Here is a 20383-nt window from a genome sequence, read left to right as displayed (position 1 = left end):
GCTACTATACTATACCACTATAGGATACTACTAAACTATAATACTATAGGTCACTACTGTACTATAATACCATACAATAGGTTACTACTATACTACTATAGTGCCACACTATACTCCTATACTAAACTATTATACTCTAGGATACTACGATACTATGCAGCTATACTAATATAGGCTACTACTATACAACTGTACTATACTACTATAGGCTGCAACTATATTATACCATAGGCTACTACTATAATATGCTACTATACTATACTCATATAGGCCACCACTATACTATGCCATACTACTATACTATGCCGTACTTTACTATACTACTATAATATACTACCATACTATGGGCTACAACTATACTATTCTATGATTCTATAGGCTGCTACTATACTATACCACTGTACTATGCTACTATACTATGTGCTGCTACTATATTACTATAGGCGCTACAATACTATATGCTGCTACCATACCACACCACAATGCTACTATACTACTATAGTATAGGTTACTACTATACTACTACACTACGGTGCTGCTATACTATAGGATATACTACATGCTGCTACAATACTACACTACAGTACTACTATACTATGGGCTACTACTAGCCTAGACTAAAGCACTACTATAGACTAATGCCATACTATACTACTATACTGCACCACAATACTGCTATGCTATAGGCTACTACTATACTACTATATAATGGGTTACTACTATACTATAGGCTACTACTATACTATAGGCAACTACTATACCACTGTAGACCACTACTATACTATAGACTACTACTCTACCATACTATTGTGCTATACTACTACTATACCATAGGCTACTGCTATGCTATTATACTCTATTATAGTACTATGGGCTGCCACTATACTATAGGCTACTACTACGGTACACTACAATGCTACCATGCGACCATACTGTAGGCTACTACAATACTACACTACTATAGGCTACTGCTATACAATAGGCTACTACTATACTATAATACTGATATACTGTGGGCTACTACTATATGCTACTACTATACTACTATACTATAGGCTATTACTATGCTACTATACGATAGGCTACTACTATATGCTACTACTATACTACACTGCTATGCTATTAATAGGATACTACTATACTTTACTACTAATGGCTACTGCTTTACTATACTAATATAGGCTACTACTATACTGCCATACTATAGGCTGCCATTATACTACTATACTATACTACTGTGCTATGCTACTATACTATAGGCTGCTACTATACTGCTATACTATATGCTGCTACTATACCATCCTACTACATGCTACTACTATACTATACTACTATTGGCTGCTACTATGCTACTTTACTAGTCTACTATACTACTACTATGCAACTACTATACTACTGTAGGCTGCTAATTTAATATACTTCTATAGGATACTACTATAGATTACCACCATACTACTATACTATACTGCTATACTATTAATAGGCTACTACTATGCTGTACTATTATATGCTGCTAATTTAATATTCTACTATAGGCTACTACTATACGACTATACTGTAGGCTACTACTATACTATAATACTGTAGGCTACTACTATACTATAGGCTACTACTATACTATAATACTGTAGGCTACTACTATACTATAGGCTACTACTATACTATAGGCTACTACTATACTATAATACTGTAGGCTACTACTATACTATAGGCTGCTACTATACGACTATACTATAGGCTACTACTATACTATAATACTGTAGGCTACTACTGTAGGCTACTACTATACTACTATGGACTACTACTATGCTACTATACTATACTATGGACTACTACTATACTACAGTTACCTGCATTTGATCCAAGTCTAATTACAATGTATCTCAACTTTAGGTCCTGGATGGCTGGCCTTGTATATCTGAGAGCTTGCAGTGGGCTCCAGGCTGTCCTCTGTACCTGATGGGACAGTACGCAGCACTTCAGGTATATTGGCATTTTTTTGCTAATCACACAATGAAGACCTTTTGTATAAAAATATTAGAATGGAATGTCAGAGAGAGAATATTTCATTCATATAGCTGGGAATTTGTCAACGCATTGACAGACACATGTAATGAAAAAATGCCGATATGGATTAAAATAAAATTAGCTTTTCTGGGTTTTGGAGGGGTGGAAAGATCATCAAATGGAGTGTTGGCAAAGCAGAGGAGGGATAGCCTTTTGATATATTTATAAACTTGTATTTTCTTTAGTCTTTCAAGGCCGCAATATAGGCTCTGAAATATAGGCAGCAAATACCTACAAAATATGGCTTGGAAAGTAGACCTATGTGAGAATCTCTTTTGTAAGGTACTTGTCGATAGAGACTCAGTTGGTTATGTAACATTGTACAGTCAGTGTGACTCAGCTGTATTACCTTTGTTGTCACAAACAGGTTGGTCCACACGCGCTGAATCTGGCAGGAGGACAGGCTGCAAGCGCGCGCATCGCGAAGGACATAATATTCCAGCACAGCCAGAGTGGTTACGGAGGGACAGGGACACAACCCACCGTGGAGAGAGCACACACCGAAGAATACATTCAACAGATGCACGGGCTGATGTGGTTATGATTAAAGACCTTAGCACAAATAATGTTGTGATGTCAAAGGGAGATTTACGCAGCGATAGATCATGGATTCGGCTGCCTTCCTAGCTGAGAATAAACTACACCTCACCCCTTCCTAGCTCAGAATAAACTATCCCCCCTTCCTAATAAACTACACCTCACCCCTTCCTATCTGAGAATAAACTAACCCCCCTCTTTTTTTATTCAAATTAATCCCTTGTGGTCAAGCCACGCCCTTCATGTCCGTACATGCGCAACAGATGCAGTGTTGCCAACCGCGACAACAATATGACTGCGCTTGGAAGATGATAGGCTTCTAATTCTGTTGTTGCCTACACACTGGGAGGATTTGATAGCCTACATTACGTGCTTGTCTGATTGTAGTTGATATTCGGAGTAAATTAGTCTTGTTGAGTCCACATCCAACTTCTGCCAGGTTAGTGACATTGACTTTCATGTATCAAAGTAAACTCCACTCCACGGAGAAGGAAGTTTTTCTTCACCATGGAGTGGAATTTAGTCCGATAAACTTAATTTATCCTAGCTAGAGACCGATGCTGTTATTGCTCTGTCATGTTGTCTTTTTACTCCATATTATCCCAATAAAAGTCTTAGCAAAATAAGAAATATTGTAACATCTAATAACAAACACTCGTTGTGGTGTTTGGTATTGACGTGATGTTTTGTATTGACGTGATGTTTGGTATTGACGTGATGTTTTGTATTGACGTGATGTTTGGTATTGACGTGATGTTTGGTATTGACGTGATGTTTTGTATTGACGTGATGTTTGGTATTGACGTGATGTTTGGTATTGACGTGATGTTCTGTATTGACGTTGAACAATAACGGTGGGTATTTGAATAATGCAGTTCTTTTTCCTTTTCTCGTCAGTATTTTTGTTCAAGGTGTACCATAATAAATAAGGTACTACTATTAAATAACCCTATCCTCTACGATGAGGATAAGAAGAGTTGTGAAGACAGTTTTGAGTGTGGAGCAGGTGGAAGGTGTGGGAGCCCATGTCCGCAGAAGCATAGGAAGAAAGGAGGTGCGTTACTGTCATACTGTCTGTCTTACATCTGCCTAGTTTATCATGTTTAATAATATCCTTTTAAAACACCAAACTAAACCACATGTTATGACATGGTAGGCTGATATCTTGTCCATCCATTTATTTCAGCTGATTAACCTGGATCCATTCTTGATGTTGGATGAGTTCAAAGTCAAAAAGCCGTCTGGCTTCCCTGATCACCCCCACAGAGGCTTTGAGACCGTGAGTAGGCTCTCTATTCTCTCTCTCTCGCTCTCTCTCTCTCGCTGTCTCTCTATTCTCTCTCTCTCTGCTCTCTCTCTCTATTCTCTCTATATTCTGTCTCTCTCTCTCTATTCTGTCTCTCTCTGCCTCTGTCTCTTTCTCTCTCTCTCTGTGTGTCTCTCTCTCTCTCTCTCTCTCTCTCTCTATTCTGTCTCTCTGCCTCTGTCTCTCTCTCTCTATATATATATATTCTCTCTATTCTATGCCTCTGTCTCGCTCTCTCTCTGTCTCTCTCTCTCTTTCTCTGTCTCTCTCTATTCTCTCTCTCTCTCTCTCTCTCTCTCTCTCTCTCTTTCTCTCTCTCTCTCTGTCTCTCTCTGTCTCTCTCTATTCTCTCTCTCTCTCTCTCTCTCTCTCTATTCTGTCTCTCTCTGCCTCTGCCTGTCTAGCTAGCGTGATGCAGCATCTATACTGTCTCTCTCTATCTGGAGTGATTGTAAGGACTGGGTGTCGGAGTGCGAAGTCAAGTGCAGGAAACAGCAGGTGCAATAACAAATGTTCTTTAATGAACACTGAGAAACTAGGCCACCCTTCTATACACTGGATGTTCTCATAAAACAACCCCAGACACGGGGGGGAACGAAAACAGTCCAGATACAACGTAGATCGAAAACAAACACCACTCTTACCAACTAACAATCCCGCACAAAGGAACGGGCGGGCCGGCTGACTGATAAGCCCAACTAATTACAAACCTAATACAAAACAGGTGTAACCAATAAACACATAAGGAGGGGGAGAAAAGGATCAGTGGCAGCTAATAGGCCGGTGACGACGACCGCCGAGCGCCACCCGAACGGGAAGGAGAGCCTGCCTCGGTCGGAGTCGTGACAGTACCCCCCCCTCTGACGCGCGGCTCCCGCAGCGCGCCGACACCAGCCTCGAGGTCGACCCGGAGGACGAGGTGCAGGGCGATCCGGATGGAGGCGATGGAAATCCCTCAGCATAGACGGATCCAAAATGTCCCCCACCGGTACCCAGCACCTCTCCTCCGGACCGTACCCCTCCCAGTCCACGAGGTACTGCAGGCCCCTCACCCGGCGTCTCGAGTCCAGAATGGCCCGTATCGTGTACGCTTACTCTGGGCGCATACCGAACAGGAGGAAACATAAACCCTAACGTCCCTAGCCAAGGTAGGCCACCAATACCTCCCCCGAAGGCTCCCCACTGTCCTCGTCACCCCAGGGTGACCCGAGGAGGGTAGAACGTGAGCCCACCGAATCAATTTGTCCCGAACACCAAGCGGCACGTACTTCCGACCCACCGGACACTGAGGAGGAGTGGGTTCCGCCCGTAACGCCCGCTCGATGTCCGAGTCCACCTCCCACACCACTGGTGCTATCAGCCTTGAGGCGGGAAGGATGGGAGTAGGTTCGGTGGACCGATCGTCCGTGTCGTAAAAACGGGACAGTGCATCCGCCTTTACGTTCTGGGAGCCCGGTTTATACGTTAATGTGAACCGGAATCGGGTAAAGAACATGGCCCACCTTGCCTGACGTGGGTTCAGTCTCCTAGCTGCCCGAATATACTCCAGATTCTGATGGTCGGTCCAGATGAGAAAAGGGTGCTTAGCCCCCTCAAGCCAGTGTCTCCACACCTTCAGAGCACTGACCACTGCTAACAACTCCCGGTCCCCCACATCATAGTTACGCTCCGCTGAACTGAGCTTCTTCGAGAAGAAAGCACAGGGGTGGAGTTTTGGTGGCGTACCAGAGCGCTGTGATAGCACGGCACCTAACCCAGCCTCGGACGCGTCCACCTCCACTATGAATGCTAGAGAGGGGTCCGGATGTGCCAACACGGGCGCATCCGTGAACAGCGCCTTCAACCTTTTGAAAGCTCCGTCCGCTTTTGCTGACCACTGCAACCGCACCGGACCCCCCTTCAGCAGTGAGGTAATGGGAGCTGCTACCTGGCCAAAACCCCGGATAAACCTCCGGTAGTAGTTGGCAAAACCCAAAAACCGCTGCACCTCTTTTACCGTGGTCGGAGTCGGCCAATTACGCACGGCATTAATGCGGTCACCCTCCACCACCACCCCCGAGGTGGAAATGCGATAACCCAGAAAAGAGACGGCTCGTTTGGAGAACACACACTTCTCAGCCTTGACATATAGGTCATGCTCCAGCAGTCTACCAAGCACCTTGCGTACCAGAGACACATGCGCGGCGTGAGTGGCTGAGTAGATCAGAATGTCATCGATATAAACAACCACTCCCTGCCCGTGCAGGTCCCTGAGAATGTCGTCTACAAAGGATTGGAAAACGGCTGGAGCATTCTTTAACCCATACGGCATGACGCAGTACTCATAATGGCCCGATGTGGTACTAAATGCGGTTTTCCACACGTCTCCTTTCCGAATACGCACCAGACTATACGCGCTCCTGAGATCCAATTTTGTGAAGAACTGCGCTCCGTGAAATGATTCCATTGCCGTAGCAATGAGAGGTAGTGGGTAACTAAACCCCACGGTGATGGCATTTAGACCTCTATAATCAATACACGGACGCAAACCTCCCTCCTTTTTCTTCACAAAAAAGAAACTCGAGGAGACGGGTGAGATAGAGGACCGAATGTACCCCTGTCCCAGAGACTCAGTGACATATGTCTCCATAGCCACAGTCTCCTCTTGGGACAAAGGGTACACGTGACTCTTGGGAAGCGCAGCGTTTACCTGGAGATCTATCGCACAATCCCTTCCCGGTCGATGAGGTGGTAATTTAGTCGCTTTCGTTTTACTGAAAGCGATTGCCAAATCGGCATACTCGGGGGGAATGCACACCGTGGAACCCTGGTCTGGACTTTCCACCGACGTGGCACCGATGGAAACTCCCAAACACCTTCCAGAACACTCCTTTGACCACCCCTGGAGAACCCCGTCTCCACGAAATTTTAGGATTGTGCCGGGCCAGCCAGGGAATCCCTAGCACCACTGGAAACGCAGGCGAATCAATAATATAAAGACTGATACGCTCCTTATGATTCCCCTGCGTCACCATGTCCAGGGGAACCGTGGTCTCCCTGACCACCCCTGACCCTAATGGCCGGCTATCTAGGGAGTGCACGGGAAAGGGAGAATCTATCGGCACAAGCGGAACCCCTAACCTAAGAGCGAGTCCGCGATCCATAAAGTTCCCAGCTGCGCCTGAATCGACTAGCGCCATTTTCTGGGAAGAGGGAAAAAATTTCAGGAAAAAAAATTAAGACAAACATGTGACCAACAGGGGGTTCTGGGTGAGTTTGGTGCGGACTCACCTGGGGTGATCGAGAAGCGTTCCGCCTACCATCTCGACTCCCAGAAGGACCCCCCCCAGCACCGATCGGCCGTGTGTCCTCTCCGACCACAGCTGGTGCAGGGAGAGCCTCCTCCTCCGGTACCCCTCGGCCCGGCCCCTCCCAACTCCATCGGAATAGGAGCGGAGGTGCTGGGTGGTGGAACGTACAGGACCCTCTCAGAACGCCCGCGGGCAGCCAGCAGATTGTCCAGTCGGATGGACATGTCAATCAGCTCATCCAGGGAAAGAGCGGTGTCCCGACATGCTAGCTCCCTGCGGACGTCCTCCCGGAGACTACACCGGTAGTGGTCAATAAGGGGCCTGTCATTCCACCCAGATCCTGCAGCCAGGGTCCGGAACTCCAGCGCGTAATCCTGGGCGCTCCTCTTCTCCTGCCTAAGGTGGAACAGTCGTTCTCCCGCCGCTCGGCCCTCTGGAGGGTGGTCAAAAACGGCACGAAAACGGCGGGTAAACTCTGGGTAGTGCTCCTTCGCTGAGTCTGGGCCATTCCAGACTGCGTTCGCCCACTCCAGAGCACGACCCGTGAGGCAGGAGACAAGGACACTCACCCTCTCCGCTCCCGAGGGAGTGGGTCTTACGGTGGCAAGGTACAGTTCCAGTTGGAGTAAGAACCCCTGGCACCCCGCCGCCGCTCCATCATAATCCCTCGGGAGTGTCAGACGGAGAGCGCTGGAGCCGGGGGATGGAGAGTCCTGGGCTGGAAGAGCCGAAGGTGGAGAGAGGAGACCACTCCTCTCCCATCGGTCCATTCGCTCCATCATTGACTCCATCGCCGATCCGATACGGTGGAGAACGGTGGTATGATGGAGCACCCGTTCCTCCATCGATGGGAGAGGATTGGCCGCTGCTCCTGCTGACTCCATTTCTTTCGGGTGCGGGATTCTGTAAGGACTGGGTGTCGGAGTGCGAAGTCAAGTGCAGGAAACAGCAGGTGCAATAACAAATGTTCTTTAATGAACACTGAGAAACTAGGCCACCCTTCTATACACTGGATGTTCTCATAAAACAACCCCAGACACGGGGGGGAACGAAAACAGTCCAGATACAACGTAGATCGAAAACAAACACCACTCTTACCAACTAACAATCCCGCACAAAGGAACGGGCGGGCCGGCTGACTGATAAGCCCAACTAATTACAAACCTAATACAAAACAGGTGTAACCAATAAACACATAAGGAGGGGGAGAAAAGGATCAGTGGCAGCTAATAGGCCGGTGACGACGACCGCCGAGCGCCACCCGAACGGGAAGGAGAGCCTGCCTCGGTCGGAGTCGTGACAGTGATACAATGTTGTGTTCTGACTGAAACCCTGGCAGGTTCATATGAGGCCGTTGAGGGAGGGTGAGGCACATACACCATTAATGATGAGGGAGGATGAGGCACATACACCATTAATGACGAAGGAGGATGAGGCACATACACCATTAATGACGAGGGAGGATGAGGCACATACACCATTAATGATGAGGGAGGGTGAGGCACATACACCATTAATGACGAGGGAGGGTGAGCCAGGTACACCATTAATGATGAGGGAGGATGAGGCACATACACCATTAATGACGAGGGAGGATGAGGCCCGTACAACATTAATGATGAGGAAGGGTGAGGCACGTACACCATTAATGACGAGGGAGGGTGAGGCACGTACACCATTAATGACGAGGGAGGATGAGGCACGTACACCATTAATGACGAAGGAGGATGAGGCACATACACCATTAATGACGAGGGAGGATGAGGCACATACACCATTAATGACGAGGGAGGGTGAGGCACGTACACCATTAATGATGAGGGAGGGTGAGGCACGTACACCATTAATGACAAGGGAATGTGAGTTACATACACCATTAATGATGAGGGAGGGTGAGCCAGGTACACCATTAATGATGAGGGAGGATGAGGCACGTACAACATTAATGATGAGGGAGGATGAGGCACATACACCATTAATGATGAGGGAGGGAGGGTGTGGGACATACACCATTAATGATGAGGGAGGGTGAGGCACAAACACCATTCATGATGAGGGAGGGTGTGGCACATACACCATTAATGATGCGGGAGGGTGTGGCACATACACCAGTACTGATGCGGAAGGGTGAGGCACACATACACCATTAATGATGAGGGAGGGTGAGGCACGTACACCCTTAATGATGAGGGAGGAGGAGGCACGTACACCATTAATGATGAGGGAGGATGAGGCACATACACCATTAATGATGAGGGAGGGTGAGGCACGTACACCATTAATGATAAGGGAGGAGGAGGCACATACACCATTAATGATGAGGGAGGATGAGGCACGTACAACATTAATGATGAGGGAGGGTGAGGCACGTACACCATTAATGATGAGGGAGGAGGAGGCACGTACACCATTAATGATGAGGGAGGATGAGGCACATACACCATTAATGATGAGGGAGGGTGAGGCACGTACACCATTAATGATAAGGGAGGAGGAGGCACATACACCATTAATGATGAGGGAGGATGAGGCATGTACAACATTAATGATGAGGGAGGGTGAGGCACGTACACCATTAATGATGAGGGAGGATGACGCACATACACCATTAATGATGAGGGAGGATGAGGCACGTACACCATTAATGATGAGGGAGGATGAGGCACATACACCATTAATGATGGGGGAAGATGAGGCACGTACACCATTAATGATGAGGGAGGATGAGGCACGTACACCATTAATGATGAGGGAGGGTGAGGCACGTACACCATTAATGATGAGGGAGGTTGTGGCACATACACCATTAATGATGAGGGAGGGTGAGGCACATACACCATTAATGATGGAGGGTGTGGCACATACACCATTAATGATGAGGGAGGGTGAGGCACATACACCATTAATGATGAGGAAGGGTGTGGCACATACACCATTAATGATGCGGAAGGGTGAGGCACACATACACCATTAATGATGAGGAAGGGTGTGGCACATACACCATTAATGATGAGGGAGGGTGAGGCACATACACCATTAATGATGAGGGAGGGTGAGGCACGTACACCATTAATGATGAGGGAGGATGAGGCACGTACACCATTAATGATGAGGGAGGAAGGTGCACGTACACCATTAATGATGAGGGAGGAGGATGCACGTACACCATTAATGATGAGGGAGGAGGATACACGTACACCATTAATGATGAGGGAGGATGAGGCACGTACACCATTAATGAGGGAGGATGAGGCACATACACCATTAATGATGAGGGAGGGTGAGGCACGTACACCATTAATGATAAGGGAGGAGGAGGCACATACACCATTAATGATGAGGGAGGATGAGGCACGTACAACATTAATGATGAGGGAGGGTGAGGCACGTACACCATTAATGATGAGGGAGGATGACGCACATACACCATTAATGATGAGGGAGGATGAGGCACGTACACCATTAATGATGAGGGAGGGTAGGGCACGTACACCATTAATGATGAGGGAGGATGAGGCACATACACCATTAATGATGGGGGAAGATGAGGCACGTACACCATTAATGATGAGGGAGGATGAGGCACGTACACCATTAATGATGAGGGAGGGTGAGGCACGTACACCATTAATGATGAGGGAGGTTGTGGCACATACACCATTAATGATGAGGGAGGGTGAGGCACATACACCATTAATGATGGAGGGTGTGGCACATACACCATTAATGATGAGGGAGGGTGAGGCACATACACCATTAATGATGAGGAAGGGTGTGGCACATACACCATTAATGATGCGGAAGGGTGAGGCACACATACACCATTAATGATGCGGAAGGGTGAGGCACACATACACCATTAATGATGAGGAAGGGTGTGGCACATACACCATTAATGATGAGGGAGGGTGAGGCACGTACACCATTAATGATGAGGGAGGATGAGGCACGTACACCATTAATGATGAGGGAGGAAGGTGCACGTACACCATTAATGATGAGGGAGGAGGATGCACGTACACCATTAATGATGAGGGAGGAGGATGCACGTACACCATTAATGATGAGGGAGGATGAGGCACGTACACCATTAATGATGAGGGAGGGTGAGGCACGTACACCATTAATGATAAGGGAGGAGGAGGCACGTACACCATTAATGATGAGGGAGGATGAGGCACATACACCATTAATGATGAGGGAGGATGAGGGACGTACACCATTAATGATGAGGGAGGATGAGGCACGTACACCATTAATGACGAGGGAGGGTGAGGCACGTACACCATTAATGATGAGGGAGGGTGAGGCACATACACCATTAATGATGGAGGGTGAGGCACATACACCATTCATGATGAGGGAGGGTGTGGCACATACACCATTCACGATAAGGGAGGGTGTGGCACATACACCATTAATGATGAGGGAGGGTGAGGCACATACACCATTAATGATGAAGGAGGGTGAGGCACATACACCATTAATGATGAAGGAGGGTGTGGCACATACACCATTAATGATGAGGGAGGGTGAGGCACATACGCCATTCATGATGAGGGAGGGTGAGGCACATACACCAATATTGAGGAGGTAGGGTGAGGCACCTACACCATTAATGATGAGGGAGGGTGAGGTACATACACCATTAATGAGGCACATACACCATTAACAATGAGGGAGGATGAGGCATGTACACCATTAATGATGAGGGACGGTGATGCACATACACCATTCATGGTGAGGCACATACACCAATATTGAGGAGGTAGGGTGAGGCACATACACCATTAATGATGAGGGAGGGTGAGGTACATACACCATTAATGAGGCACATACACCATTAACAATGAGGGAGGATGAGGCATGTACACCATTAATGATGAGGGAGGGTGAGGCATGTACACCATTAATGATGAGGGAGGGTGAGGCGCATACCCCATTAATGATGAGGGAGGGTGTGGCACATACACCATTAATGATGAGGGAGGGTGTGGGATATACACCATTAATGATGAGGGAGAGTGAGGGAGGGTGTGGCACATACACCATTAATGATGAGCGAGGGTGAGGCACATACACCATTAATGATGAGGGAGGGTGAGGCACATACACCATTAATGATGGGGGAGGGTGTGGCACACATACACCATTAATGACGAGGGAGGGTGAGGCACATACACCATTCATGATGAGGGAGGGTGAGGCACATACACCAATATTGAGGAGGTAGGGTGAGGCACCTACACCATTAATGATGAGGGAGGGTGAGGTACATACACCATTAATGAGGCACATACACCATTAACAATGAGGGAGGATGAGGCATGTACACCATTAATGATGAGGGACGGTGATGCACATACACCATTCATGGTGAGGCACATACACCAATATTGAGGAGGTAGGGTGAGGCACATACACCATTAATGATGAGGGAGGGTGAGGTACATACACCATTAATGAGGCACATACACCATTAACAATGAGGGAGGATGAGGCATGTACACCATTAATGATGAGGGAGGGTGAGGCATGTACACCATTAATGATGAGGGAGGGTGAGGCACATACACCATTAATGATGAGGGAGGGTGTGGCACATACACCATTAATGATGAGGGAGGGTGTGGGACATACACCATTAATGATGAGGGAGAGTGAGGGAGGGTGTGGCACATACACCATTAATGATGAGCGAGGGTGAGGCACATACACCATTAATGATGCGGGAGGGTGAGGCACATACACAATTAATGATGGGGGAGGGTGTGGCACACATACACCATTAATGATGAGGGAGGGTGTGGCACATACATCATTAATGATGAGGGAGGGTGAGTTACATACACCATTAATGATGAAGGATGGTGAGGCACATACACCAATATTGAGGAGGTAGGGTGAGGCATATACCCCATTAAAGATGAGGGAGGGTGAGGCTCATACACCCTTAGTGATGCGGGAGGGGGAGGCACATACACCATTATTGCACTTCCTGCTAAAGCCAGCAGATGGCACTAACATGCCTACTGTAGTGTAAGCCTCGTCCAGAGAAAGCTTTTCAATAGGTTTGTTAAACATAGCATTAGCTTGCTTTTGGATACTGGGGTTTGAATGAAAACCCACCAATATCACATATTTAGACAGAGGGGAGGAAGGAAATTAAACTTCTGCTTTGGAAGTGGTGTTGGTGAATCACGGTTTCCTCAACCATAAAGGCGATGGTCCACAGTGGGAACTTATAGAGTCAAAACAAGTGTTTTTAATAGAAAAGTGTTTGATACTGTAGATACATGTGTAACCTAACATAGCGTCTATCATGGCCCAGACCAGATGAGGCCATAGGCCCAGCTGATACTGTAGATACATGTGTAACCTAACATAGCATGGCCCAGACCAGATGAGGCCTTAGGCCCAGCTGATACTGTAGATACATGTGTAACCTAACATAGCGTCTATCATGGCCTAGACCAGATGAGGCCATAGGCCCAGCTGATACTATAGATACATGTGTAACCTAGCCTAGTGTCCACCATGGCCCAGACCAGATGAGGCCATAGGCCCAGCTGATACTATAGATACATGTGTAACCTAGCCTAGTGTCCACCATGGCCCAGACCAGATGAGGCCTTAGGCCCAGCTGATACTGTAGATACATGTGTAACCTAACATAGCGTCTATCATGGCCTAGACCAGATGAGGCCATAGGCCCAGCTGATACTATAGATACATGTGTAACCTAGCCTAGTGTCCACCATGGCCCAGACCAGATGAGGCCATAGGCCCAGCTGATACTATAGATACATGTGTAACCTAGCCTAGTGTCCACCATGGCCCAGACCAGATGAGGCCTTAGGCCCAGCTGATACTGTAGATACATGTGTAACCTAACATAGCGTCTATCATGGCCCAGACCAGATGAGGCCATAGGCCCAGCTGATACTATAGATACATGTGTAACCTAGCCTAGTGTCCACCATGGCCCAGACCAGATGAGGCCTTAGGCCCAGCTGATACTGTAGATACATGTGTAACCTAACATAGCGTCTATCATGGCCTAGACCAGATGAGGCCATAGGCCCAGCTGATACTATAGATACATGTGTAACCTAGCCTAGTGTCCACCATGGCCCAGACCAGATGAGGCCTTAGGCCCAGCTGATACTGTAGATACATGTGTAACCTAACATAGCGTCTATCATGGCCTAGACCAGATGAGGCCATAGGCCCAGCTGATACTATAGATACATGTGTAACCTAACATAGCGTCCACCATGGCCCAGACCAGATGATACTGTAGATACATGTGTAACCTAACATAGCATGGCCCAGACCAGATGAGGCCATAGGCCCAGCTGATACTGTATATGTGTAGCTTAGTGTCCAACTGGCCGCGGACTGGACCAGACCTGACGGGGGCGGGGCTGAAGCGCCCACGGCCCAGCATGCCATGCAGCAGGTGTGTTGGCTCACGGTTACATCTCAGAGCTCATAGCCACGTGCGCTGCCAGATCAGAGAGAGGCTCTCGCCCCCCTGGCTGGAGGTTTGGAAGCCTCTCTGAGAGACAGATGTTTACCTCTAACCTCTACAGCTTTCTACTTCCTGTCCGTTGTGACCTCAGTCCATGTGGCAGTGGAATGGACACGGAGTGAACACGTGCTCTTGTCTGTCCTGCTCAACGGACACTGCATTACACACACACACACACACACACACACACACACACACACACACACACACTGTACATATTTAATCTGTTAGACTTGCATGAGGAAAATATTAAATCAATTCTTTACCATACTATGTTTTCCAGTCTTACAAGCTTTATGATGAGATTTCCTTCCGAAACCATTCATGTTTACAACTGAGATTCATTCATCTCTTTCCTAACCTCAACCTCATTTGGCAAAGACTTAGAGAAAGTTGTTTTCCAGTTGTTTCTCCAGACATGATTGGTATTCGGGGGAGGGATAACTGCAGAGCACAGTGAATGTTTTGTTTTGCCTCTCAGCTGTTATATAAAATCAGCAATGGCTCATCTATGGGTTTGTGAATATATTTTCATCTATTTTGTCTTTGTTTAGGTGACCTACGTTTTGAAAGGCGTTTCAGCCCATGAGGATTTCTGTGGCCACGCTGGACTCCTGAAACCAGGGGATTTACAGGTAGAGAAACATCTTGTGACACTCACACTACTGTATGTAGGTTCCTACTCTTCACCATACTCCCACCAGAACCAATGAAGCATCTTGTGACACTCACACTACTGTATGTAGGTTCCTACTCTTCACCATACTCCCACCAGAACCAATGAAGCATCTTGTGACACTCACACTACTGTATGTAGGTTCCTACTCTTCACCATACTCCCACCAGAACCAATGAAGCATCTTGTGACACTCACACTACTGTATGTAGGTTCCTACTCTTCACCATACTCCCACCAGAACCAATGAAGCATCTTGTGACACTCACACTACTGTATGTAGGTTCCTACTCTTCACCATACTCCCACCAGAACCAATGAAGCATCTTGTGACACTCACACTACTGTATGTAGGTTCCTACTCTTCACCATACTCCCACCAGAACCAATGAAACATCTTGTGACACTCACACTACTGTATGTAGGTTCCTACTCTTCACCATACTCCCACCAGAACCAATGAAGCATCTTGTGACACTCACACTACTGTATGTAGGTTCCTACTCTTCACCATACTCCCACCAGAACCAATGAAGCATCTTGTGACACTCACACTACTGTATGTAGGTTCCTACTCTTCACCATACTCCCACCAGAACCAATGAAGCATCGTGCCTTCAGGGCATTTCCTGTGTTTTTCCCATGCAGCAGTCGTAAAGCTGTTGTCCCTGGTCAGTCAGTCAGCATCAACCAGGAAGTGGTTTAATAGACACTAATGCCACTGGCATTAAACAAAGCATGTGTCTATGTATGCTGATGATTCAACCATATACACATCAGAAACCACAGCTAGTGAAGTCACTGAAACCCTTAAAGAGTTGCAGTCTGTTTTGGAATGGGTGGCCAGTAATAAACTGGTCCTGAACATCTCTAAAACTAAGAGCATTGTATTTGGTACAAATCATTCCCTAAGTTCTAGACCTCAGCTGAATCTGGTAATGAATGATGTGGCTGTTGAACAAGTTGAGGAGACTAAGTTATGTCATGTTTTGTGTGGACCCAGGAAGAGTAGCTGCTGCTTTCGCAACAGCTAATGGGGATCCTAATAAAATACTACTACAAGAGACTTTGTGTGTGTGTGTGTGTGTGTGTGTGTGTGTGTGTGTGTGTGTGTGTGTGTGTGTGTGTGTGTGTGTGTGTGTGTGTGTGTGTGTGTGTGTGTGTGCGACAGCGAGAGAGAGAGAGAGAGAGAGAGAGACAAACACCATTGGGGGGGCTGGAGCTACTAACTCAGGGCAGACGGGTTTCCTCACAGTGGAACAGGAAGGGGAATGGCTGCTGACGAAACTTTAAGTGTTATTGCTCAATTAGCTTCCCACAGCAATGCTGCATCACCCTCAGGGCACTGAAAAGTTGCATCAGAATTGGCTCCCTATTCCCTATGTAGTGCACTACTTTTGGCTAAAACCCCTATTCCCTGAGCCCTTATTCTCTAGACCAGGGGTACTCAACTCTTACCCTACGAGGTCCGGAGCCTGCTGTTTTTCTGTTTTACCTGATAATGAATTGCACACACCCGGTTTCCCAGGACTAAATCAGTCCCTGATTAGAGGGGACAATGAGAACATGCAGTGGAACTGGCTTCGAGGTCCAACGTTGAGTTGGAGGGCTCTAGACCCTATTTAGTGCACAGCTTAGCCCCTAGACCAAAAGTAGTAGCAGCCATTTTGAACACAACCTTCCAGTGTGTTATTTTGATGTTAGTGGAGCTTTGAGAAGAACAATGGACATCCACTAGATACATATCACAGCAGTGGGGAAGATGGACATCCACTAGGTACATATCACAGGAGTGGGGAAGATGGGATATCCACTAGGTACATATCACAGCAGTGGGGAAGATGGACATCTACTAGGTACATATCACAGCAGTGGGGAAGATGGACATCCACTAGGTACATATCACAGCAGTGGGGAAGATGGACATCCACTAGGTACATATCACAGCAGTGGGGAAGATGGACATCCACTAGGTACATATCACAGCAGTGGGGAAGATGGACATCCACTAGGTACATATCACAGCAGTGGGGAAGATGGACATCCACTAGGTACATATCACAGCAGTGGGGAAGATAGGATATCCACTAGGTACATATCACAGCAGTGGGGAAGATGGACATCCACTAGGTACATATCACAGCAGTGGGGAAGATGGACATCCACTAGGTACATATCACAGCAGTGGGGAAGATGGACAGCCACTAGGTACATATCACAGCAGTGGGGAAGATGGACATCCACTAGGTACATATCACAGCAGTGGGGAAGATGGACATCCACTAGGTACATATCACAGCAGTGAGGAAGATGGACATCTACTAGGTACATATCACAGCAGTGGGGAAGATGGACATAAACTAGGTACATATCACAGCAGTGGGGAAGATGGGATATCCACTAGGTACATATCACAGCAGTGGGGAAGATGGACATCTACTAGGTACATATCACAGCAGTGGGGAAGATGGACATCCACTAGGTACATATCACAGCAGTGGGGAAGATGGACATCCACTAGGTACATATCACAGCAGTGGGGAAGATGGATATCCACTCGGTACATATCACAGCAGTGGGGAAGATGGACATCCACTAGGTACATATCACAGCAGTGGGGAAGATGGACATCCACTAGGTACATATCACAGCAGTGGGGAAGATGGACATCCACTAGGTACATATCACAGCAGTGGGGAAGGAAAGGTGTAAATGTGAAGTTAATTTCCTCCTAGAAACCAGTTAGTTCCACTATTAAGTCCACATGGGTGATTTATTATGGAAATCATATCAGGCAACATTGATTTCATGTATATTATACTGTACTATTATCCTTTATGTGGTTAGTAATTGTGTTTTGTGTGTGTGTGTGTCTATGCCTCTCTGTATCTGTGTGTGTGTGATTCTGTGTCCGTCTCTGTGTGTCTATGTCCATGTGTCTTCTAAAGTGGATGACGGCAGGCCGAGGGGTGGTCCATGCAGAGATGCCTGTGTCTGAGGAGCCCGTTCAGGGCCTGCAGCTGTGGGTCAACCTGAGGAGGGAGGACAAGATGGTGGAGCCCCAGTACCAGGAGCTGAAGGACAGCCAGGTCCCCAAGCCCAGCAGGGAGGGGGTCACTGTAGCTGTCATCTCTGGACAGGCCCTGGGGGTACAGGTGAGGAGCACCATACTAACCATAACCCTAGGTGTACAGGTCAGGAGCACCATACTAACCATAACCCTGGGTGTACAGGTCAGGAGCACCATACTAACAATAACCCTAGGTTTACAGGTCAGGAGCACCATACTAATCATAACCCTGGGTGTACAGGTCAGGAGCACCATACTAATCATAACCCTAGGTGAACAGGTCAGGAGCACCATACTAACCATAACCCTGGGTGTACAGGTCAGGAGCACCATACTAATCATAACCCTGGGTGTACAGGTCAGGAGCACCATACTAACCATAACCCTGGGTGTACAGGTCAGGAGCACCATACTAATCATAACCCTGGGTGTACAGGAGCACCATACTAATCATAACCCTGGGTGTACAGGTCAGGAGCACCATACTAACCATAACCCTGGGTGTACAGGTCAGGAGCACCATACTAACCATAACCCTGGGTGTACAGGTCAGGAGCACCATACTAATCATAACCCTGGGTGTACAGGTCAGGAGCACCATACTAATCATAACCCTGGGTGTACAGGTCAGGAGCACCATACTAACCATAACCCTAGGTGAACAGGTCAGGAGCACCATATTAACCATAACCCTGGGTGTACAGGTCAGGAGCACCATACTAACCATAACCCTGGGTGTACAGGTCAGGAGCACCATACTAATCATAACCCTGGGTGTACAGGTCAGGAGCACCATACTAACCATATTAACCATAACCCTGGGTGTACAGGTCAGGAGCACCATACTAATCATAACCCTGGGTGTACAGGTCAGGAGCACCATACTAACCATAACCATAACCCTGGGTGTACAGGTCAGGAGCACCATACTAACCATAACCCTGGGTGTACAGGTCAGGAGCACCATACTAACCATAACCCTGGGTGTACAGGTCAGCAGCACCATACTAACCATAACCCTGGGTGTACAGGTCAGGAGCACCATACTAATCATAACCCTGGGTGTACAGGTCAGGAGCACCATACTTACCATAACCCTGGGTGTACAGGTCAGGAGCACCATACTAACCATAACCCTGGGTGTACAGGTCAGGAGCACCATACTAACCATAACCCTGGGTGTACAGGTCAGGAGCACCATATTAACCATAACCCTGGGTGTACAGGTCAGGAGCACCATACTAACCATAACCCTGGGTGTACAGGTCAGGAGCACCATACTAACAATAACCCTGGGTGTACAGGAGCACCATACTAACCATAACCATAACCCTGGGTGTACAGGTCAGGAGCACCATACTAACCATAACCCTGGGTGTACAGGTCAGGAGCACCATATTAACCATAACCCTGGGTGTACAGGTCAGGAGCACCATATTAACCTTAACCCTGGGTGTACAGGTCAGGAGCACCATATTAACCTTAACCCTGGGTGTACAGGTCAGGAGCACCATATTAACCTTAACCCTGGGTGTACAGGTCAGGAGCACCATACTAATCATAACCCTGGGTGTACAGGTCAGGAGCACCATACTAACCATAACCCTGGGTGTACAGGTCAGGAGCACCATACTAACCATAACCCTGGGTGTACAGGTCAGGAGCACCATATTAACCTTAACCCTGGGTGTACAGGTCAGGAGCACCATATTAACCATAACCCTGGGTGTACAGGTCAGGAGCACCATACTTACCATAACCCTGGGTGTACAGGTCAGGAGCACCATACTAACCATAACCATAACCCTGGGTGTACAGGTCAGGAGCACCATATTAACCATAACCATGGGTGTACAGGTCAGGAGCACCATATTAACCATAACCCTGGGTGTACAGGTCAGGA

General features: G+C 47.5%; 2 protein-coding genes across 2 annotated transcripts in view; both read left to right on the top strand.

The window, feature by feature from the left end:
* Positions 1-2712, top strand: part of LOC120036901 — a 28305-nt gene extending 25593 nt beyond the window's left edge. The window contains exons 8-9 of the mRNA XM_038983191.1: positions 1894-1983; positions 2435-2712. Of these exons, the coding sequence (XP_038839119.1) occupies positions 1894-1983; positions 2435-2611 (267 nt within the window). The 3' untranslated portion in view covers positions 2612-2712. The remainder of the gene's footprint in view (positions 1-1893; positions 1984-2434) is intronic.
* A 139-nt stretch (positions 2713-2851) lies between these two features.
* Positions 2852-18565, top strand: LOC120036900 (pirin-like; the record flags this gene model as incomplete). Its single annotated transcript, XM_038983190.1, has 5 exons — positions 2852-3043; positions 3502-3658; positions 3791-3883; positions 15289-15369; positions 18359-18565. Coding segments are annotated over exons 2-5 (474 nt in total), but the record flags the coding sequence as incomplete, so codon positions are not given.
* Between the last annotated feature and the right edge of the window lie 1818 nt (positions 18566-20383).

This window comes from Salvelinus namaycush, unplaced genomic scaffold, assembly GCF_016432855.1.
Source record: "Salvelinus namaycush isolate Seneca unplaced genomic scaffold, SaNama_1.0 Scaffold1504, whole genome shotgun sequence".
NCBI lineage: Eukaryota > Metazoa > Chordata > Actinopteri > Salmoniformes > Salmonidae > Salvelinus > Salvelinus namaycush.
The sequence above is the reverse complement of the archived record's forward strand: the minus strand, read 5'-3'. Positions and strand labels throughout refer to the sequence as shown.